The sequence below is a fragment of the Hyperoodon ampullatus genome (genome assembly GCF_949752795.1).
Source record: "Hyperoodon ampullatus genome assembly, chromosome: 19".
Taxonomy (NCBI): Eukaryota; Metazoa; Chordata; class Mammalia; order Artiodactyla; family Ziphiidae; genus Hyperoodon; species Hyperoodon ampullatus.
In genome coordinates, this window is record NC_136932.1 from 30,613,361 (window position 1) to 30,634,421 (window position 21,061).

Below are 21,061 nucleotides of genomic sequence, written 5' to 3' on the forward strand. Positions count from 1 at the left end.
CCCCAGACCGGGGCACGAACCCGTGTCCCCTGCATTGGCAGGCGGACTCTCAACCACTGCGCCACCAGGGAACCCCTGCCCTCTGTTCTTATTTGTCTCCACTTGCTCAAGTGTGAGCTCCTCCCAGGCAGGCCCGAATCAAATGCCTCTTTGTGCCCCCAGCTGCAGACCCTTGCCGTTCAAGGCAGGCACTGGATGTGTCTGCTGACTTGAGCGGAACCTGCCAAGCATTTTCTTTTTTATTTTTATTATTTATTTATTTGGCCACCCCATGTGGCATGCGGGATCTTAGTTCCCCGACTAGGGATCGAACCCATGGCCCCTGCAGTGGAAGCATGGAGTCTTAACCAGTGGACCTTCAGGGAAGTCCCCCAAGGATTTTCTTAAGGGAAGGGGCCTTTGAGTTGGCCTTGAGGCATGGGTAGGACTTTAAAAAGTTATTTTAAAACAAGTTATACATGCACACAATATCAAATCCAAAGTAGGACTTTAAAAAGTTATTTTAAAACAAGTTATACATGCACACAATATCAAATCCAAAGAAACAAAAGGGCTCACAGTGAAAATTAAAAGTAGGTCATCTGTCACCACCCAGCTCCCTCCCCAGAGGCCACCATTGGTGTCAGTTTCTGAGTATTCTGTGCAATTGTCTGTCTTCCCCACCACACACACACTTTTTTATTTTGCAAAAATTTAAACCAACAGAAAAGTTGCAAGGATAGGACAATAATCACCTTTTGCTTGGATTCACCAATTAACATTTTGGCATATTATGCTAAATATTTGATAGGCATTATATCATGTAATGCTGACAATAAGCACACAATCATGCCAATTTTGTAGATGAGGTAACTGAGGCAGCAGGTAGGTGAAGGCACTCAACCAAGGTCAAGAGCTGGCCTTCCCGCTTAGGTGACCACAGGATTTTGATCCACCTTTCTTCAGCTCTCTTGGGAGGAAAGTATTTCCTTACACTGACTTGAAATTCACCTCCCCGGGCTGTTCACCGGATGCTCAATGGAAAAGTACACAGCCCTGGAAGCAGTTGCTGCTTCTCCTAAAACCTTCCATTCCCTTAGCAACAGCTGCTGTCGCTGCCACTAACACATGCTTCAGTGTCACCTCCTCTGTGAGGGCTGAGTTGGCTCACCCCCGTTTGGAAACTCCCATGGTAGACTCCTGGCTGCCAGCAGGATGACCTTTACGCGCGCCCGAGCTTGGAACCCGAGGCGTGGGGTGCCCTGGCCCTCGGGAATCCCTCAGCCTCATCCGTCCTGCTCCTTCCTCTGCTACCTCCACCCCAGTCCCTCTCGACCTCTCACCTTCTGCTTGAATTTCCCCTCCTCCCTGAAGCCGCCCCTAATTTCCCCAAGGAGCCCCCTCTCTTGGCTGCTGAGCCTTCTGCCTGCGCCCCCTTTACAGTCTTCTCCAAGTGGTCTTCTGGCCAGGAGACTGGACAGTGGACGATTGGAGTGACAGTTGGCCCGCCTAGTAGACCCCGCACACGCACACATCGGAGCCTTATTTTCCTCAAGCACGTAGTGGGGACAGGAATGCCTGGCTCAGTACCTGGCACCGCGTCAGCCCTTACTAATCGTCTGCAATAGAACTGACAGCTCTTCCGGGCTTACATCTCTAAGTCCCCCCCCCCAAAAAAAACCCTACGTCCCTCTCCTTAACTTCTCTGCGCTTCAGTGTCCGCCCTCATAAGATGGGGATGGGGAGGCTGTGAGCCTTCACTGAGCTCATGCATATCAAGTACTTGGAACAGTATGTAGCCTTGCTGACCGCCACGCGGGGCCGGCGCATAGTGGGTGTCAAACTAATCGTCTCCGCGTGGGCGCGGGACCGCGAGGTTGCAGGAACTGTTTGCAGAGCCAGCCCGCCGTCCCCGCCCCCGCCCCCGCCCCCGCCCCCGCCCTCGCCTCCGCCCCCGCCCTCGCCTCCGCCCCCCGCCTGCAGGGCCCGCCCCGCCTTCAGGCCCCTCCCCTCCCGCAGGCCCCGCCCACGCAGCTGTCAGGACCGGCGGCCGCGCGCCCGTCCACCAAGCCTGAACGCCCCACCACGCCCCGCCTTACTTCGCCTACACAAGTTACCTTGCGCCTGGCCGCCTTTTGTCCCACCCCCGGCTCCCATTGGCCAGGGGGTTTCTTTGTTAGCCAGGACGCGTCGCTGCCATTGGCCCGCAGGGCCGCCGATCGCGCCGGGAAGCGGCCCCGCCCCGCGCACCGCCACGCCCCGCGTGCTGGCCTGTCGTTCCCTCGCGCGCGCCTGCCGCCCTGGAGTGCGCCCGGCGTTCCGCTCCCCTTAGCTGCGGCCGAGGGCAGCGCGAGCACCGAGCGCGGGGATCGGCGGGGCGGCGGCGGGAGTGGGAGTGGGCGTGCGAGGCCGCGTCCATGGGCCCGGGACCGGCGGGCGGCGGCGGCGGCGGCGGCGCGGGCGGGCGGCGGGGGCCGCGCGCTCTGTGAGGCGCCGGCCTGCGTGCGCGGCTGGAGGCGGCGGCCGGGGATGCGGCGGCGCCCGGCCTGAGCCCGTTCCCGGCCATGTCGGCGGCCAAGGAGAACCCGTGCAGGAAATTCCAGGCCAACATCTTCAACAAGAGCAAGTGTCAGAACTGCTTCAAGCCCCGCGAGTCGCATCTGCTCAACGACGAGGACCTGACGCAGGTGAGCGGGCGGCGCGGGCGGGGCGGACAAAGCGGCGCCCGCGGGACGGAGCGGCGCCCTCCGCTTGCCGCCCGGTGACTCATGCGTTTCGGCGGCTCGAGGCGCCCGGCCGAGCGCGGGAACAAAGCGCGGGGCCACACTCGGCCGCCCGGCTCCGCGCCCTCTCCCACCGGCGGCCACCGGGCGGGGGGCGGCCTGGGTCCGGGTCTTGCTCTGGGCCGCGACCCGGGGCCGCCGGCGGGGGAGGGGCTCGCACGGCCTCCCCGCCCCCAGGGTCGCCGCTCCTGGCCGCGTCTCTGTCCCTCGTCCCTGGGGGGTTTCGCACGCTTTGGCGGCGGAAACCCGCCCACAGCGCGGCGCCGGGCCGTCCCGCGTGCCCCCGGCGCGGGTCCTGGGCCCGGCCGGCCCTTCCGGAGCTGGGCTCTGCGGCCCCGCGCGGCCACTCCCGCTTTCCCGGCCGGGCCCGCCCTCACCCCCCCCCCGCCGGCCTCTCCCCAGCCTCCGTCCCCCCAACCGACACGAGCTTCCCCTGGTCCCCCTGCGCGAGGCCGGGAGCCCCTTCCCGTTCCAGCCCAGCTGACTTCGTCGTGGGCGCTCCTTCCACCGACACGCTGCTTTGGAGTGGACCGGCCTGGCCGTTTCTCTTGCTGCGAAGTGTTTACACGGCCGGCCGAGTGGGTGGCAGGGCAGGGGTGACGGCCTGGGACCGGCTGCCTTCCCCAGTGGCCAGAAAGAAACTTCTGGTACCCGAGACCCAGAGCTTCACCCCGCACCCAGGGCTGCGGAGTAAGAGCGTTAGGACGGCAGGGTCCGTGTCCTGGTGGTGTGCCGGGCTGTGGTGGGCTTCTGAGGGAGATGCCCTCCTCTCCACTGGACGCCTTGCCCCGGGAAGCAGTTCATGTGGCCATGAGGGTCCTGGACCAGGAGTCAGGGGACTGAACTTCTAGGCTTGGCTATCACTTGCAGCTGCGTGACCTTGAACAAGTCCCTTTGCCTAGTTATTTTCCTTCTCTGTAAATTGGGAGCAGGGATCCCTGGCTCTCCTGCCTCACTAGGCTGTTGTGAAAAGCAAGGCATGACATCGTATGAAACTTTTTCTTCTTGCAGTTTAAAAAACAAATAAACAAGAATCACCTACAGAATAGTAAACTTGGATTTAGGAAGTTTCTGGCTTGGCATGAGTCATTCTGAGAGAGTTTTCTGGTTATTCGAGGCAGCTGCCTAAATTGGGTGTTTACACCTCATAGGGCTTGTTTTCCGATTCTTAAACGTAGATGAATTAGAATGGAATCTTCATATTTAAATTGAATCTGTTTTTAAAATTAATTGGATTTGGTGGGGAGGGGGATGTCACAAATTTAAAAGTACCTTAATCTTGCACTGTATTCACAGTTGAATTGTGGGTTTTGAAATAGGCCTGGGCCCTCCAGGGCACAAGTGGAATGGTCGTTTCTGAAATGAGTGGGGTTATTTGTGCTGGGAGAGATTAGGCCAGCCTTCTACCTCCTGGGATCTTTCAGGAAGAAACTGTTCTTGAAGAGAGAAGGAGGGAGACTCAGGGCTGTTGCGAGCAGCTTTAGCTGCTGCTCCCTGCATCCGGCCCTCCCCCAGCCTCTTACTCTCATCCTCATGGCTCCATTAGAAAACCTCAGCCAATCGGTTCCCATCAGTCTCCTTCAAGCCCCTGCTTCCTGTTGCCCCTCCCACCCTGAGCTTATTTTAGACCATCAAGGCTGGAAGATAGATCAGTGATCACTGAGGCCACCTCCTCTTTAAGGCATTTATCCTTTAGTCCTTCTCCTATGCATTTCTCTGCATACATGCAGACTCAAGTACAGTTAAAAAACCTATTTAAATCTAAACTGTATGTGCGTTTTTGCTCTGAAATATATTTTGTTTTTTCTGCTTAATGATGCTTTATAGCCGTTTTCATGGTAATACATATCAATATACCAAACTTGTTTTTTACACATTGTACCATCAGGGATGTATCATAGTTTAACCATTCCCTTATTGGTGGACAGCAAAGTTACTTCCAGGTTTTGTCGTTATAGACAGTGAATGCCTCAACGAACAGCTTTCTAACTGCTTTTGGGTGTGTGTGTGTGTGTTTGTGTTTGTGTGTGAGAGAGAGAGCGAGAATGCATGTGCGTGCGAGAACGAATGCAAGTATTTCTCTGGGGGCAGATACCTAAAAATAGAATAGCTAGGTTGACATCAAGTGCATTAAATTTTTTTTTCTACAGATAATCACCAAGTTGTCTTCCAAAAGAGGCTGTATCATATCATTGCCAGGATTGGGTATTATCAAATGATTTAATTCTTTAATAATTTCCCTAGTTACCAGTAAGATTAAGCCTCTTTTAGTAATATTTATTGAATATATTTTGTTCTTTCGTGTATTTTCATATTATTTGCCCATTTTTCTATTGGGTTAGGGCTCCCCCACCATTGATTTGTAGGAGCTTTCTGTATATACTCTAGGTCAGCGGTCCACAAACTTTTCCTGTAAAAGGTCAGATAGTAAATATTTCAGCCTTGTGGGTCATAAGATCTTAGTGGCTACTATGTAGCTTTGCCATTGTAGCACAAAAGCCGATGTGTGAAGTTGCTGTATACAAGACATACACTAAGGGGTATGGCTCTTTCCAGTGAAACTTTATTTACAAAAATAGGTAGCTGGCAGGATTGGCCTGTGAGGCTTGGTTTGCCGACTCCTCTAGATGTTAATCTGGCAGCTGTCATACACTGTCTTTAATTGTATGATCATTTCTCTTTCTCATGTGGTAGTTTTAAATATGACAGTTTAATTTCCATGTTTTCTTTATAGTTTGTAGTTTTTTTTTTTTGTTTTTTTTTTGCGGTACGCGGGCCTCTCACTGTTGTGGCCTCTCCCGTTGCGGAGCACAGGCTCCGGACGCGCAGGCTCAACGGCCATGGCTCACGGGCCCAGCAGCTCCGCGGCATGTGGGATCTTCCCGGACCGGGGCACGAACCCGTATCCCCTGCATCGGCAGGCGGACTCGCTACCACTGCGCCACCAGGGAAGCCCTATAGTTTGTAGTTTTAATCTCATTCTTATGAAGGTTTTCTTTCCAATGTTATAAAATAGTCTCTGATGTTTTTCTTTGTTCTTTTATAGTTATTTTTATGCTTAGTTTTGCTTGTTCGTTTGGTTTTTGGCTGCACTGCATGGCTTGTGGGACCTTAGTTCCCTGACCAGGGATCGAACCCAGGCCCTTGGCAGTGAAAGCGTGGAGTCCTAACCACTGGGCCTCCAGGGAATTTCCTATGCTTAGCTTTTTAATCCATTGGATTTGTGTTTTAGGAAGATAATTCTGGCTAAAGGCAGAAGTTCTAATAGATGCTCTTGAAGAAGTCCAGTTAAATGTCAGTAAAGGTCTTCTCTAGGTCAGTGCTGGCCAGGAGGGAAAGGAGTCGTCAGACACCAGGGACAGGATATTGGCAGTTGATCGGAGCGGGGATTGAGGAAACCTGGGTGGATAAAAGTACCTTTAACGGCAGTTGAGAATAGCAGATGTGGAGTAGATTTGAGGGAGCGGGGAGGAGTAAAAATAGTGTGGTAAGTTTGACTTGGAGGAGGTGGAGGTCCAGTTTGGTCCTTAGGTGGAATCACCCATTTACGGCAGTGGGCGGCTAGAGCTGGAGGAGGGGTGGGACCAGCTGGGAATCCTGATGTCACGGGAGTGAGTGGAGTCACTCAGGAGGCTGTGTAGCGTGAAACGAGAATAGAGGGAGCCGAGCAGCAGGTCTGGAACTAAGGTCCTTGGCTTCCAGGTCCTCGTCCCAGCCTGGGTTCCTGGTGGGTATTGACCTGACATGATGTCTCATTCTCCTGCTGACTCGTGCGCCATTAGGAATCACTTTTTGAGGAAGGTGTCACCAAACTTCAGTTCTAGCCCCTGGTCTGGTGCTGTCTTGTTGTGGGACCTTGGCTGGGTGGTTTCTCCCTCCTGGAGAACGAGCAGGTTGGTCTTGATCTTTCCCAGCTCTTCCAGTCCTTCTTTGTCCCCCCTCAGCCCTCCTGGTCTAATTCTGCCCCTTGCTGTGTCCATACTCCACTGCTGGGACTGCTGGGGCCTTGGGGTAGGAACCCCAGACATAGAGGTGGGTGGGCCAGGAGTTGGTCTCTGAATCATTTCATCAGTCATTTCAGTCAATCATTTCCTCATTTCCCTTTGTTCCTGTGACTTTCTTAGAAGTTCCATGGTATGGAACTTCTTTATTTGACTTAACATTCATCTCAGAAACAATGGGAAGATTCCATGCCCACCCTTTTTAGAAGATTTGTGATTATTCACAGGTTGGTAGATAGTTTGGCAAGGGGTGTGTCAGAAGTTCCAGACCTTACAAATGGCCAACAAGCACATGAAAAGATGGTCAGCGTCATTAGTCATTAGGGAAATGCAAATTGAAACCATAATGAGGTACCACTTCACACCCACTAGGATGGCTTTAGTAGAAGAGGGGAAGTATTAAGTGTGGTGAAGATGTGGAGAAATTGGAGCCCTTGTGCATTGCTCATGGGAATGTAAAATGGTACAGCCGCTGTGGAAGTCAGTTTGGCAGTTCATCAGAACAATTAGCGTATGACTCAGTGATTCCATTGCTAGCATATACCCAAAAGAATTGAAAACAGGTATTCAAACAAATAGTTTTATGCATACGTTTGTAACAGTGTTATTCACAGTAGCTAAAAAGTAGCAACAACCCAAATATTGATCAGTGGATGAATAGATAAATAAATTGTGGTCTATCCATACAATGGAATATCATTCAGTCATAAAAAGGAATGAAGTACTGAGACATGCTACAACATGATTGACCCTCAGAAACATGATATTAAGTGAAAAGAATCAGACTCAAAAGGTCACATACTGTATGATTCCATTTATATGAAATGTCTACAACAGGTAAATCTGTAAAAACAGAAAGCAAGTTAGTGGTTGCCAAGGTTCTGGTAAGGGGGGAATGGGGAGTGCCTGCTGATGGGGTTAGGGTTCTGTTTTGGGGTGATGAAATGTTTTAGAATTAGATAGAGATGCTGTGTGTATAACATGAGGAAATTACTAAATGCCACTGAATTATGCATTTTAAAGTGGTTAATTTTATGTGATGTGAATTTTACCTCAGTTAAAAAAAATAAATGTGCAAGAATCACACACACACACAAATTCCAAACCTGCCCCCTGCTCCTTGTGTCATTGGAGTGAATATCTGATTGTTTCTAGAGTCTAGACAAGGGATTGGCAAATTTTTTCTTAAAGGGCCAGATAGTAAATATTTCAGGCTTTGCAGGCCTACAGGAAAGATCGAGGAATTTAAGTAGGTACTTATATAACTCTTTGAAAATGTAAAAAGCATTCTTGGTTTTGAGACCTTAAAAAAATAGCCAATGGGCTAGATTTGGCCAATGGAGCGAGTATACATAGCTTGCCAACCCCCCTGGCTTAGACCAGCCCTGTCCAATAGAAGTATAATGCGAGCCACATATGTAATTTAAAATTTTCTAGTTGCCACATTTAAAAAGTAAAAAGAAACAGGTGAAGTTAACTTTACGTTTTATTTAACGTATCCAAAATATTATCATTTCAACATGTAACGAAGCTGTTTTATGCACTTTTACCTTTACCGCACCTTTGGTCCAGACTAGCCACTTTCCCAGTGCTCAGTAGCCACGTGTGGCTGGCCTACAGTGGTGGATGGGGCGGCTCTGGCTGCAGTGGCCTGGCCTGAGACCCTTGGGGGAAGTCCAGGGTGGGAAGGCTGTGCTTGTGGGTTTTTCTCCTTGGCCTGCATTCGGATTCCTGGAATGCTGGCTCTCTCGTGCTGTTACTCCTGTTTGCATCCCCCTCTTGACGTCTTTTTGCCAACTTCAGGGGGTTCTCTTTGAATGTCACTTCTTTTTTGGTGACTCCTTTTACTGTGTTTTAGAGCTCTGAGGCTCTGATCCCTACTCCCTGCAGGGCAGAAGAGAGGAGGGTGCTTGCTGGTCAGGACTTAGTGGACCTATGCTGTGGGGAGCGAGTGAGAGCCTGGGGTGGGGGGGTGGGGACAGGCTACATGTCCCTCCAGGCACATGGCAGGACGTGGTGAATGCATTCTGCACAACCCTTTGTATTTGCTGAGTGTTTTTTTTTTTTTTTGCGGTACGCGGGCCTCTCACTGTTGTGGCCTTTCCCGTTGCGGAGCACAGGCTCCGGCCCTGCGGGCTTAGCAGCCATGGTTCACGGGCCCAGCTGCTCCGCGGCATGTGGGATCTTCCCGGACCGGGGCACGAACCCCTGTCCCCTGCGTCGCAGGCGGATTCTCAACCACTGCACCACCAGGGAAGCCCTGCTGAGTGTTTTGCAGCTGTATCCTAGCTGCTTTTTTCCCTGCGTTCTAGCCTGCTACTTCACCTCTCTTTCTGAGTTCCTGTGCCCTTGCCACGCAGAAGGACTACAGTCGACCTGTGTTCTGTTCTTGGCACAGACGTGGCCGGGTGACCCAGAAAGGTTACTTACGTTCTCCCGGCCTCGGTTTCCCACCTGTAAAGCAGGTGCCCACATTCTGTATTCAGGGAGTGGTCCACTAGTGGAATGGATGGGAGACTACTGAACCCCCTTTGTGGTAATTAGTATTCCAAGAAGCATGCTGACGGTCTCTCCTGTGGGGAACAGACTTTGTTTGGGCTCTCGCCTGATCACTAGGACCCTGATGTTGTGTAGCTGAAATAAATTTGACTTGGAATATTTATCTTTAAATTGTTCCCAAGCTGCCAGCTAGACTTGAAGGAGAGGAGAGAGCATTGCAATCAGGGAAAAGAGACAAGAGGGAAGTAATATCCTACTGCCCACATCCTCGTACTGTGGGGGAGCGAGGCACATAGGGAGGTGTGGTGAGCACTGGGTGCCAATTTCGAAGCATTTAATCTGAGAAAACAGGCTTTTCGTTTATCCTTGGAAACTCACTCTCCAAACATCACTTTCTCATGTGAAACGACATGGTTGGACCAGGTCAGCGGTTTTCAAACTTTAAATTGCGGGGCCTTTTACTCAAAGGAATCTCGTACAGAAATACTGTGTGTGAAACAGAAAAAGTGACACTGTTCTGGGCGACACGGGGTCAGAGCTTGGCCTCTCAGCCATCTGTTTCCCACCCATGGGACCTCCAGTCATTTCTGAGGTCTGCGAGGGGCAGGTTTGAAAACTCTGCCCTAGATTTCGTGGTCCCTTCGGTTTGAGCAACTGAGGGCTCTGAAATTGTCTGCGGCTCTTTCACAGCTGCCCTGGGATGGAACCCCTGAATGCCCATCCCCACCACTCCCATTATACTGTCACTTCCTTTGGGGGTGAGAGAGCCAGAGGGTTGATTTGCTGGCATTTTGTTTCTGGAGCCTGGAACTAGAATCTTCCAAACCACTTGCTGGTTTTCTCAGTCAGGGTCATCCTAGTTCACATGAAACCACAGCCTGGTTCTTGCCTGGAGTCTGTAACCCTTCCAGCTCCTTCCTCCCCTCGCTCAGCTTGGTGTGTGTGCTGCGCTGGCTGGTGTCCTGCCCGGTCCTTGGGGCAGCTCACAGTGAGAGTGAGTGGACGGGCCTGTGGAGTCCTCCTGAGCCTGCTTCGCACTGGATCAGGTGTTGTGTGTGCCGTGACTTCCTTCCACCGCCGGCAGCTGGGGAGGCAAGCAGGGCTGGTGGCAACACGGCCACCTGTGGAGTGTAGGGACATTGGGTTTCAGAGAGGTTGGGTGCCTGCCCTTGGTCGCGGGGCTGCCTGGGGATGGGGCTGTGTGCCACATGATTCTCACACTAGCCTCCGTGCGGCCAGGAACCTGTCCTCCCTCCTCCTGGCAAGGCCGCTTTGACTTGTTAACATGGTACTGTTTCAGTAGGAGGAGGCTGGGGTATTGCAAACTGAATTAAAGCTGTTTAACGGAGTTCTCATTCCTACCCCTGGGAGGAGGGGCCTGAGGGGCTGGGTGATCCCCCCACCCTTAAGCAGGTGAAGGATTGTCCCCATTAGCAGATGGAGCCACTGAGACCCAGGGAGGTTCAGCCTAGGTCACAGGAAGACAGTGTGGATTTTTTCAAAGTTCTTTTTGGCCCTCTCTGTGTCTGCGAACACGCAGTAACCTTTGCTGTCAGAAACAGGGCCGTACCCTGACTTGGGTTCCTTAGCTGCTGGGGGCGCGTGGGGCAGGCAGAGCGTTTTACAGGTCCTCCTGCAGGTCCTGACATCTCAGCCTTAGGGGGGGGTCTCACGTCCCTGGACAGGCTGCTGGCCCATTGCAGTGACCACACCTTTGGGCAGCCCTGAACAGGAAGCCCTGTTTTCCCCTGAGGGATTCAGAATCAGGAAGTAGTTGTGTCCTTGATCCCTAGGTCCTAAAACACTGGTTGGAACAGGCAGACCAGGGAGACTCCATGTGCACCTGCGGTCCTGTCTCTCCCCTCCTAGTATCCTGGCCCACAGCTAAAGGGGCCGGGCGGGGGAGCAGCTGCTGGGAGTCCCAGCTGAACCAGAGAAAGAGTCCAGGTCTCCCGGGTGCTGCACTCAGAGCCTGTCTACCTGGGGCTGGCGGGTCTTCCGCTTAGGGACCGCTCTGACCTAGAAATCTGACACAGTCCCACTTTTAGTTTACATGTGCTCAGGTAAGGGAGTGGGAGGGTTGAGGGAAGGGGCTTTCAGCTCAGATTTGGGTCTTATGCTGCTTGAGCAACTTACTCAGAATTTAAGAGTCTGCATCCCTCCTCTGAAAACGGGGGCTGCAACAAGATCCATTTCTGTGGGCGCCTGTGAGGATGGTGGAAGATACAGGAAGTAGCAAGAGTGCCAAATCTGTGAATGCTTGGGTGTGTAGTGGGCGCTCGGTGTAAGGGGTTCGTTTCGTCAGCACTGACCCAGAGAGGGGAGCCGCCTGTGTGGCAAGGTGCTGTGGGATGGCTGGCCCTCAGACTCTCTTTCTGTCTGCCCTGTGCCCACAGAGCAGGGGCCCAGGCTGCCTTCTCTCCTGCGAGCTGCTTGGCATCACCCTAGCAGCTTCCCCACATCAGCCCCGAGGGACTGGAAGGGCCTTGTGGGTTTCCTTATGTGGGTTTGATTTTCAGAACATGTTTAAGTGTAAAGAGTGAACTGATCTTAAGAATTTTTACAGTATAAGAAGCGAAGAGGCGGGACTTCCCTGGTGTTCCAGTGGTTAAGACGCTGCACTCCCATTGCAGGGGGCACGGGTTCGATCCCTAGTCAGGGAACTAAGATCCCATATGCCGTGCAGCGCGGCCCAAAGGAAAAAAAAAAAACGAAGAGGCTAGGTACCATCAGGCTGAGACTTACCATTAGAGGGTGTGGGCTGCTCCAGAGGCCAGCAGCCAGCGTGACAGCTACCCCTGAGCACCTGCCAAGCCCAGAGAAATGCACAGTGCAAGTCCTGTGAATGGCAGTGGCACATCCCGATTTCAGAAGTCACTTTGCACGGAAGTGTCTGAGTGGCCATCAGCAAAGTGGGAGAGGGTTAAGAGAAGCTGCTTATCCTGCTGGTGTCCCTGGGAGCAGTTGTCTGGGAATCCAAGTTTTCTTGCCCGTGGACCTGGGGGAAATGGGCAGAGGAGGGTAGAGAGCAGCCTGGGCCTAGTCCTGAATCACTGGGCAGTGAGCAGGAGGTCTGGCCAGGCCCTTTGGTCGCCAGCATTGATTAACTCACTTCAGCTGGCAGGTGACTTCCTCCCCTGCTATCCCACATCCTTTACAGATAACATACTCATCCAGGGGTTGGAGCGTTCCGTGGGGTCTAAACAAGCAGATGTGGCTCCTTGCGAGAGCCTGTGAGCAAGCTGTTCTAACAGGCAGATGCCATCTTGGCAGACAGCCCGTTGACTCTCATCCCCACGTCTCCCTTCCCTCCTAGAAACACTGTGAGCTTAGAGGATCTTCCTGGGAACTGGGCCAGCGAGCTGGCCATGCAGCCTTGTCTGGTGTGGCTTTCTATACTTAAATCGAAGGAGCAGTTGACGTGCTCTGAGATTATTTATTGTGGCAGTGGTCAGTGGTGGCATTCATAGCTAACAATAACTGCTGTGTGCCAGGCCACTGTTAACTCATTTATATTCATAACAGCCTTATGAAGTAGAGAGATAAGAAAACTGAGATGGAAAGAAGTCCTAGAACTTGCCCGGGGGTGACACAGCAAGTGGCAGAGGTGGGACACAAACCCAGATAGTCTGACTCGGCCTCCTCGCACTGTTCCCCCTGTGGACCTGGGTGGACTCAGGTAGGCTTTCTGAACCTTAGATCTCTAGCTGTGTGTGTCCCTTGGCCCCTCATGTCCAGGAGCCAGAGGCTGCCCTGCCAGGGGTGTATGTGCTGGGAAGCGTGGGGCTGGACGATGCAGCTTGGGCTGAACTTGTTAAATTTCCTGCTCTTTTTTTTTTTTTTTTTTTCCTTCCATTGGACTCTCCTGTTGTACCTGTTACTTTATAGGAAGCACTGCTTTTTGAGGGACAGGGTGTGACTTTTTCCTGCAAAGCCGTTGCCTCAGAAATTTGTCCCCAAGCATTCTGTAGCATTCCTCCCTTTGCCACAAGTGGCGTCATGTTCCAAAAATCCCGCGGCCATCGGCTCCTTGTCAAGCCCAAACAGGGAAAGGGCTTTTTAAAGTGTCCCCTCTTCCTGCAGCTCCTGCTGTCCAGGGAGGAGCCCTGGGCATGGGCTGGGCTTGTAGGGCATGTGTGTGGGCCAGAGGGGTGAGTGGGCAGCTGAGCTGGGGCGTGGGAGGGAGGATGGCCAACAGGCCAGCGGCCTCGTGCCCTCCCATCTCTGGGCTTGAGATCTAGTGAGGTCTGTGTGTGGGTTTTTGTTTTTGTTTTTGTTTTTTTGAGGTAAAATTCATGGAACGTAAAATTAATCACTTTAAAGCATACAGTTCAGGACTTCCCTGGTGGCGCAGTGGTTAAGAATCCGCCTGCCAATGCAGGGGACACAGGTTTGAGCCCTGGTCCGGGAAGATCCCACATGCCACGGAGCAACTAAGCCCGTGCGCCACAACTACTGAAGCCCGCGTGCCTAGAGCCCGTGCTCCACAGCAAGAGAAGCCACCACAGTGAGAAACCTGCACACCACAAGAGTAGCCCCACTTGCTGCAACTAGAGAAAGCCGGCGTGCAGCAACAAAGACCCAACGCACCCATAAATAAATAAATAGATAGATAGATAGTACTGTTCAGTTGCACAATGTGCAGTTTAGCACATTCACAATATGCTAAATTCACCAGCACTCTGTAATTCAAAACATTTCGTCACCCCAGAAGAACAGGCCGTTACTGTTGAGGAGTTAGGCTCCACCCCCTACCCCCATCCTCAGCAGCCACCAATCTGCTTTCCTTCCCTATGGATTTTACCTCTTTTGGAAATTTCACCAAAATGGAATCGTAGAAATTGTGACCTTCTGTCTGGCTATTTGCACCGAGCATGTTTTCAGAGTTCATGTGGTAGCATGAACCTGTGTTCACTGCTTGTTTCTGGCCGAGTGTTGCATTATGTGGCATAGCGCATCTTGTTTATCTCTTTGTTTGTAGATGGACCCTTGGGCTGTCCTGCCTTCTGGCTGTTGTGACTAGTGCTGCTGTGAACACCCACATGCACACTTCTGTCTAACCTTCCTTTCAGCTCTTCTGGGTGGAGACCAGGGGAGGAATTGTTGGGTCCCATGGAATTCTGTTGTGAGCTGCGGTGGGAAGCGGCACATCAAGCCAGACCTCAGCACTGCGGACTGTGGGGTGGGCAGGCAGATACGGCGCTGGGTGGGTGGAGGAGCCTGGGATGGGGACCTGGGGTCTGTGGCAGAGGTGCTGTGCCCGTGTACCGGGCTTGCCGAGCCACCTGGAGCTCCGCTCCCTCCTGAGGGTCAGCCTAGCTGCCGAGAAGGAGCTAAGCTGGGGCTTCAGAGTTGTGGGGAAGGGGGCCGAGGGGGCGTGGGAGCTGAAGGCCAGGCCATGTAGGGAGATACCGGTGCACCCCAGGGTGATGAGGTGCAGGGGAGCTGCTGAGAGCCAGTCTCCGACCGGATCTGGCCTGTTTACTACTCTTATTACCAGTTTTCAAACTTTATTTCTTTAGCCATGGAGCACGGAGCCCCTTGAAATGGAACGTGGAACTCGCCCATGTGAAGTCCCCAGAAGGGGGAAGGGATGGTTCCCCAGCCGCCTGCCCCACCCCATCGTCTGCAGTGGCCCTGAAGCACTGTTTGAAAACCACTGATGACTCTAACCCTTGCATTAAAATTTGTTAATAGAATGAAATATCTGACATATATGGAAGAACTTTAGCAGCATGTGTGTACAGCATGGGTGCAGCCTTCCTGCTGAACGTTCGAGGTGCTGGTGTTTCTGATGTGTCAGCCTCCCAGCTGCTGGGATCCAGGGGAGTGGACCACAAGTAGGTGTTGCCCCGTTGTTGAGCCCAGCCCCCTCTGCAGACTTCCTCTCCATGCAGAGGCTCGCCTCTCGAGAGGAAGGTCTCCCTGCCCAGATGTGTGCAGGAGTCTTCCAGTTCCAGATGGACCTTAAGGCAGCTGCTGGGGGCAAGTCTGGTATGAGATGCGACCCCTTAAATTAAGGTAGTGCTGTTGAGGAGAAAGGACTCCGTGTGGAGACCTGGAGACAGACCTGAAGGCTTGTGTGTTTGGGCTGACAGAGCCAGCGTGTGAGCAGGGCCCTGAGAACCAGGAGGGCTGATCTGAGGACGGGCTGGACTGGGGTGGGGCGGCTGGCTAGGTCAGTGGTTCTCAGACTTTTTGGTTTTGGGCCCCTTTATGCTTTTGATTACTGAGGTCTTCAAAGGGCTTTTGTTTATGTCAGTTACAGCCAATGGTATTTACTGTATGAGAAAGTAAAACGAGACATTTAAAAAATTTTATTAATTCATTTAAAAATAAAATAAACCTGTTACATGTTCACATAAATAACAGGTGTATTCTGAAAAATAACTTCTCCAAAACAAAAAAAGTTTTGCTTAGAAGAGTCGCATCATTTTACCTTTGCAGATCTCCGTACCATCTATCTTAATGGAAGACAGCTGGATTCTCTTATCTTTTGCACATGATCTGTTGTGATATCCTGTCATGTAGCCTCTGGAAAAGCCTATATGCTAGTGAAAGAATGAGTGCAAAAAGGGCAAATGATGACTTAGTATTTTTGTAAAAATAGTTTTGGTTCATGGACCCCTTAAAAGGGTCTCAGGGCCCCCTTAAAAGGGCTATCCCTTTGAGGACCACTGGTCTGGCTCAAGCTGGGCCATTTACTTGAAGGCCCCGAATGCCTCATGGGAGCGGCAGGGAGGACGTCTGTCAGGACGGGCAGAGCCCCAGGCGGTGCTCAGAGTGCTGAGGTGGGTGGAGGATGGAGCGGGGGGTGGGGGGTGGGGCAGAAGCAGCCGCCCTGGCCTCCCGCTGCCGAGGGCTCTCCGTGGAATAAGTGAAGTGTGGGTGAGGCACACAGCATGTGGTGGGGACTCGACGTGTCGCACACGGAATGTTTATTCTGAGGCTGGAGAAGTTGTTTTGCTGTCACATCTCCCCACTAGACTCTGCACCTCTCAGGAGGGAGTGGGGGAGATGACCGGAGGTTTTAGGATGGAGCCTGCAGTGCTGGGGCTGGCGCCACCGTGATGTGCGGCGTGAGAGGTGGCTGAGGACTGTGGAGTAGGGCAGGCAGTCCTCCTCGGGCTCTGCCGCTGGTTTGCTCGGCAGCCAGAAGGCAAGATGACCTCACTCTTTTCCCCTAGTGCTGCTTGACACATTCCAAGACCCTGGAGACACAGGGTTGGGGCTTGGGTGGGAAGTCAGGGTGCAGAGGGAGATTCAGATTCCTCGCTCTTGGAGTGACCATCAGTCGAGTCCTGCGCCCTTGAAGCATGTCGGCGGGAAGGGGATTCATGAGAGTCTCGGAGGCCCCCAGAGGTCTCAAGTGACACAATAGGGATTTTTTAACGCTATTTTTGGGGAAGAAGCTTGGATCAACCCTCAGAATCTTCCTTGGAGGAGGAAAATTACCTCTTCTCTTTGGGATTAAAGTGCTCCTTAGCCAGGTCGTGCCCCTTGGATTTGGTAGCTGGCAGGAATTTAGATGTTTTTCTTTAAAATAAATTTTTGGCCGCACCTCACGACATGTGGGATCTTAGTTCCCCAACCAGGGCTCGAACCTGCACCCCCTGCGGTGGAAGCGCTGGAAGCGTGGAGTCTTAACCACTGGACCCGCAGGGAAGTCCCGGAATTTCAGTGTCTTTAATGTTAGATGAGAAGATATCCCCATAGACTTAGACCTTTCAGTTATACCACAGTTTCTGCTGTGACTATATTGTATGGCCTCTGTTAAAGAAAATATTTCTTTGCCTCTTCTTGTCCACTGGTTGCCCCTCCCTGTCCAGCCCGTGTGTAGCCTGCATGTGGAGGTTTCCTTTGTGAGGTTTCCAGCTTGAGCTTGATCTGAGCAGTTGGGGCTGCTGCCCCCCAGTCTGCTTTCGGGGAGCCTTGCAGCACCCCGTTCAACCCTTTTCCCTTTGCAGCTTTTGAGGAGCTAATTGTTCAGACTTCACATGACATGCGGTGTTTACCTCTTTGGTCTCTCCTAAAGGAGTTTTAACAACAGTCACCAAACTTGGATATGAATGTTCACAGCCACCAAAAGGGGGAAACAACCCCAGTGTCATCAATAAACAGATGTGGTCCATCCACACAATGGAATATTATTTGGCCATGAAAAGGAGTGCGGTACAACCAACCACTACAGCATGGATGACCCTCTAAAACATCCACTCAGTGGGAGAAGCCAGACACAAAAGACCATGTGTTATCTGATTCCATTCATGTGAAGCGTCCAGACTAGGCAAATCTGTAGAGACATAAAGCAGATCAGTGGTTGCTGGGGACTGGAGAGGGGAGTGTGTGGGGAATGATAGCTAAAGTATACAGGGCTTCTTTTTGGGATAAATTTGATTATGGTGGTGGATGCACTACAAACCATTGACTTGTACACTTTTAAATGGGGGAGTTGTATGGTATGTGAATTATATCTCAAAAAAGGTAAGTTATTACAAAAACACACCAAAACAGTTATTACCCGCACCCTCCCCCCCCCCATTTTTGGTTTGTGCTTGTAATTCACATTTTTAAAAAAAATAATTAATATATTTTTGGTTGCGTTGGGTTTTTGTTGCTGCCTGTGGGCTTTCTCTAGTTGTGGTGAGCAGGGGCTACTCTTTGTTGCAGTGTGCAGGCTTCTCATTGCAGCGGCTTCTCTTGCTGTGGAGCACGGGCTCTAGGTGTGCGGGCTTCAGTAGTTGAGGCACACGGTCTCAGTAGGTGTGTCTCGCAGGCTCTAGAGTGCAGGCTCAGTAGTTGTAGCATACGGGCTTCGTTGCTCTGTGGCATGTGGGGTCTTCCCGGACCAGGGCTTGAACCCGTGTTCCCTGCATTGGCAGGTGGATTCTTTTTTTTTTTTTTTTTTTTTTAAATATTTTATTTATTTATTTATTTATTTGGTTGCTCCAGGTCTTAGTTGCAGCAGGCAGGCTCCTTAGTTGTGGCATGCAAACTCTTAGTTGCAGCATGCATGTGGGATCTAGTTCCCTGACCAGGGATCGAACCCTGGGCCCCCTGCACTGGGAGTGTGGAGTCTTATACACTGTGCCACCAGGGAAGTCCCGGCAGGTGGATTCTTAACCACTGCACCACCAGGGAAGTCCCTGTAATTCACATTTTGCCAAACCTTTATTTGACATCTTTGTTTCCTATCTTTTTGTCATTTTTGGTTTGACATCTGCTACCCATGAGTAGCTAACACCTCAGATTTTACCTCTGTCCTGTGCTCTGTCCTGGTTACCCCAGGCCCCCAGGAGAGTGCTGGACGGGCATGATGTTGGCCTCGCCCTCTCACACCCACGTGTGCGTGTCTGTGCATGCACAGCTTGGGGCTCAGCTGTGGTCAGGTGCGTGGCAACTGCGTGGCAGCAGCGTGGAAGTGTTCTGTGCTGAAAGCAACTGGCCATCAGATAACATTATTTGGAGTTCGGTTCATTGTTTCACCAAGTATTTATTATCTTTGTCTCCACCCAGTGCTACTTCTGATTTGGCTGAAGGGTGGGACTTTAGAACTCTGGAGGAGGGGGCCCCGAAGACACCAGGCCTTGTGGTATTTTGGGGATGTGCCTGCTCCCCTTGGAACCCTGCGCCATAACATGCTGCCGGGTGGGCGGCATGAGGCTGTGTGTGAGGCTTGGCGGCCTCTGGAGGGAAGTGTGGGCCTCTGCACATGCCAGCCGGCTTCCCTGTCGCACGTCCCCTGACCTCCATTTCTGAGGTGGCCTTTGCTCGCTGCTCATGGAGGTCTCTCCCAGATCCCTCCTCTGTGCTCCCTGGTGCTGAGTTCCTTACCCTTAGCTCCAGTGTTTGTGCCTTTGTCTCGTCGTGTGTATTCTTAGTGGCTTTGTTGTCTTTGCATCCTCACATTTGACAGCAAAGAAGGGTAAGCTGCATTTCTTATAAGTTTCTTTCTTCTGGGCCACGTGTCCATATATAATTAGTAGGCTTCCTGCTCATTCCCCAAAGTATCCCAGTTTGGATGATAAATGTACAGGGTTACTCTACATTTGAGGCTCTACTTTCTCTGGGTGGAGGTGGGAGCCTGTGCTCACACCTACGTCTTTCATCCACAGGTAGGAAAGACTCCTCCTTCTGGAGAAGAGCCCCACGACCTCTGTCCACTCCCCAAATGCCTTCACAGCCCGTAGTGCCTGGCCAAGCTGGGTGGGCAGCTCCATGAAGGGTGGTTTGTGGAGGTTCATCCTCTAGCGAACTCCTTATGGGGACCATGCATTGGCGCTACACACAGGCCCCAGGCCTCAGCTGCAGGGATGTCTGGGGGAGGCCCTGAGTGATGTGCTGGTCAGGACTAGACCCCCAAGGAGAGTAACCCACTTGGGAACGTGCATCCTGCTGGGATGGCACCAGCCTTTACTTTTGGGAGTGGCTCACTGATGGGCGGTGTGGAGAGGTGAAAGGCAAGATACAGGGCTTGACTCACACCTGCTTAGACACTGTGGTTTCCTTGTATGTGAAATGGAAGGGTGGCACGGGGTGCATGACGTGGAGTGCCTGGAGCAGTGACCTGCCTCGTAAGCCGTGAGTGTTGGCTGTGGTGACAGTGGGGACAGTTGTGACAGAGCAAACTGATGGGCATTTCACGCAGACTTCCCATGTGCCCACTCAGAGGGAATGTGTGTCTCCAGGGCCACATACCTGATGCTTTCCTTTCTCGGAAGCTGGGCTTTCGCCCTAGGTCCTGATGGCATTGAGTTGCATACAGTGGCTGCCCCACGATTGTGCATATCTTCGCAGTGGCTGATGGTCCTCTCCTGACTTTCAGAGGCAGATGACAGGCCCTGGACGCTCGTGCCGGCAGGTAGTGCCCATATGGAGGAATGTAGTTTGGGTCTAGAACTGAATGTCTGTAAAGCAATAGGACAGTATTCTCCAGGGCTTGATTGAGACACCTTGGACGAGGCTTAGAGACGAGTTCCAACACAGTTTGGTCCATGTGGCACTGGGAGGAGAAGCCTGGTGTGGCCTCTTGAAGGATCTGCAGTGATGGCTGACGCTGGTTGGCCCTGACAGGTTTGTTCTAAAAGAGAAGCCCCACGTTCCTGGGGTCTTGGCCCTACTGGCATGTAGAGGTGTGTGCTAACCCAGGTGTGGGTCAGGCAGGTGGGCACAAGCTCCGCTGACAGGCCTCCCTCTGCGGTGTGTTTGGATGAAGTGCTCTTTGGGTGGCCAGGACGCAGCGAGGTTTTGGCGGGGGCGAGGCCTCAGACTGACTTGGACATTTGCTCACATTTCCTTTTACTGACTTAACATCTACACATCCCAGAAGAGACAGGCAACCTTGGAATCTCCCATGATTTACAAGCTTGTAAAGATGGCCAGACGGCTGCTACCCAGGCATCGTTTCTCCTTTTGGAATCGATATGCAGAAAATATTATACATCCTGTTTGCTATGAGTGTGGAAGCGTTTCCACAGAAACTCTTCTGTGGAAAAGGTCAAGGAACCAACCTCAAAACCACAGAAGATATATTAGCTGCAATTTACACGCCTTCTGCCCATAGATCTTTCAGTGAATCCTCTACCAAAGGGCCATTTGCCCTCACCTCATGCTTGAGTGCAGCTCCTCAACCCCCCACATCGGGCCCAGAGAAATCTTTGCCCCAGGAATCTCCCCGAAGCTGGGATACTGGCTCCCATAGGTATGGATCCTTCTTCAAGGCTGCTTGGAGATTGTTCTTCTTGAAGAACTTTCATGGGGATGGTCATTGTGCTTGGAGATTATATGTTCAGCCTTGTG

General features: G+C 52.1%; 1 protein-coding gene across 2 annotated transcripts in view; it reads left to right on the plus strand.

The window, feature by feature from the left end:
- Positions 1 to 2,543: 2,543 nt before the first annotated feature.
- Positions 2,544 to 21,061, plus strand: part of MPRIP (myosin phosphatase Rho interacting protein) — a gene marked incomplete at its 5' end in the record, with an annotated part of 127,437 nt that continues 108,919 nt past the window's right edge. For both annotated transcript variants that reach the window (XM_079724697.1, XM_079724698.1), the window contains one exon: positions 2,544 to 2,666. In XM_079724697.1, the coding sequence (XP_079580823.1) occupies positions 2,544 to 2,666 (123 nt within the window). The remainder of the gene's footprint in view (positions 2,667 to 21,061) is intronic.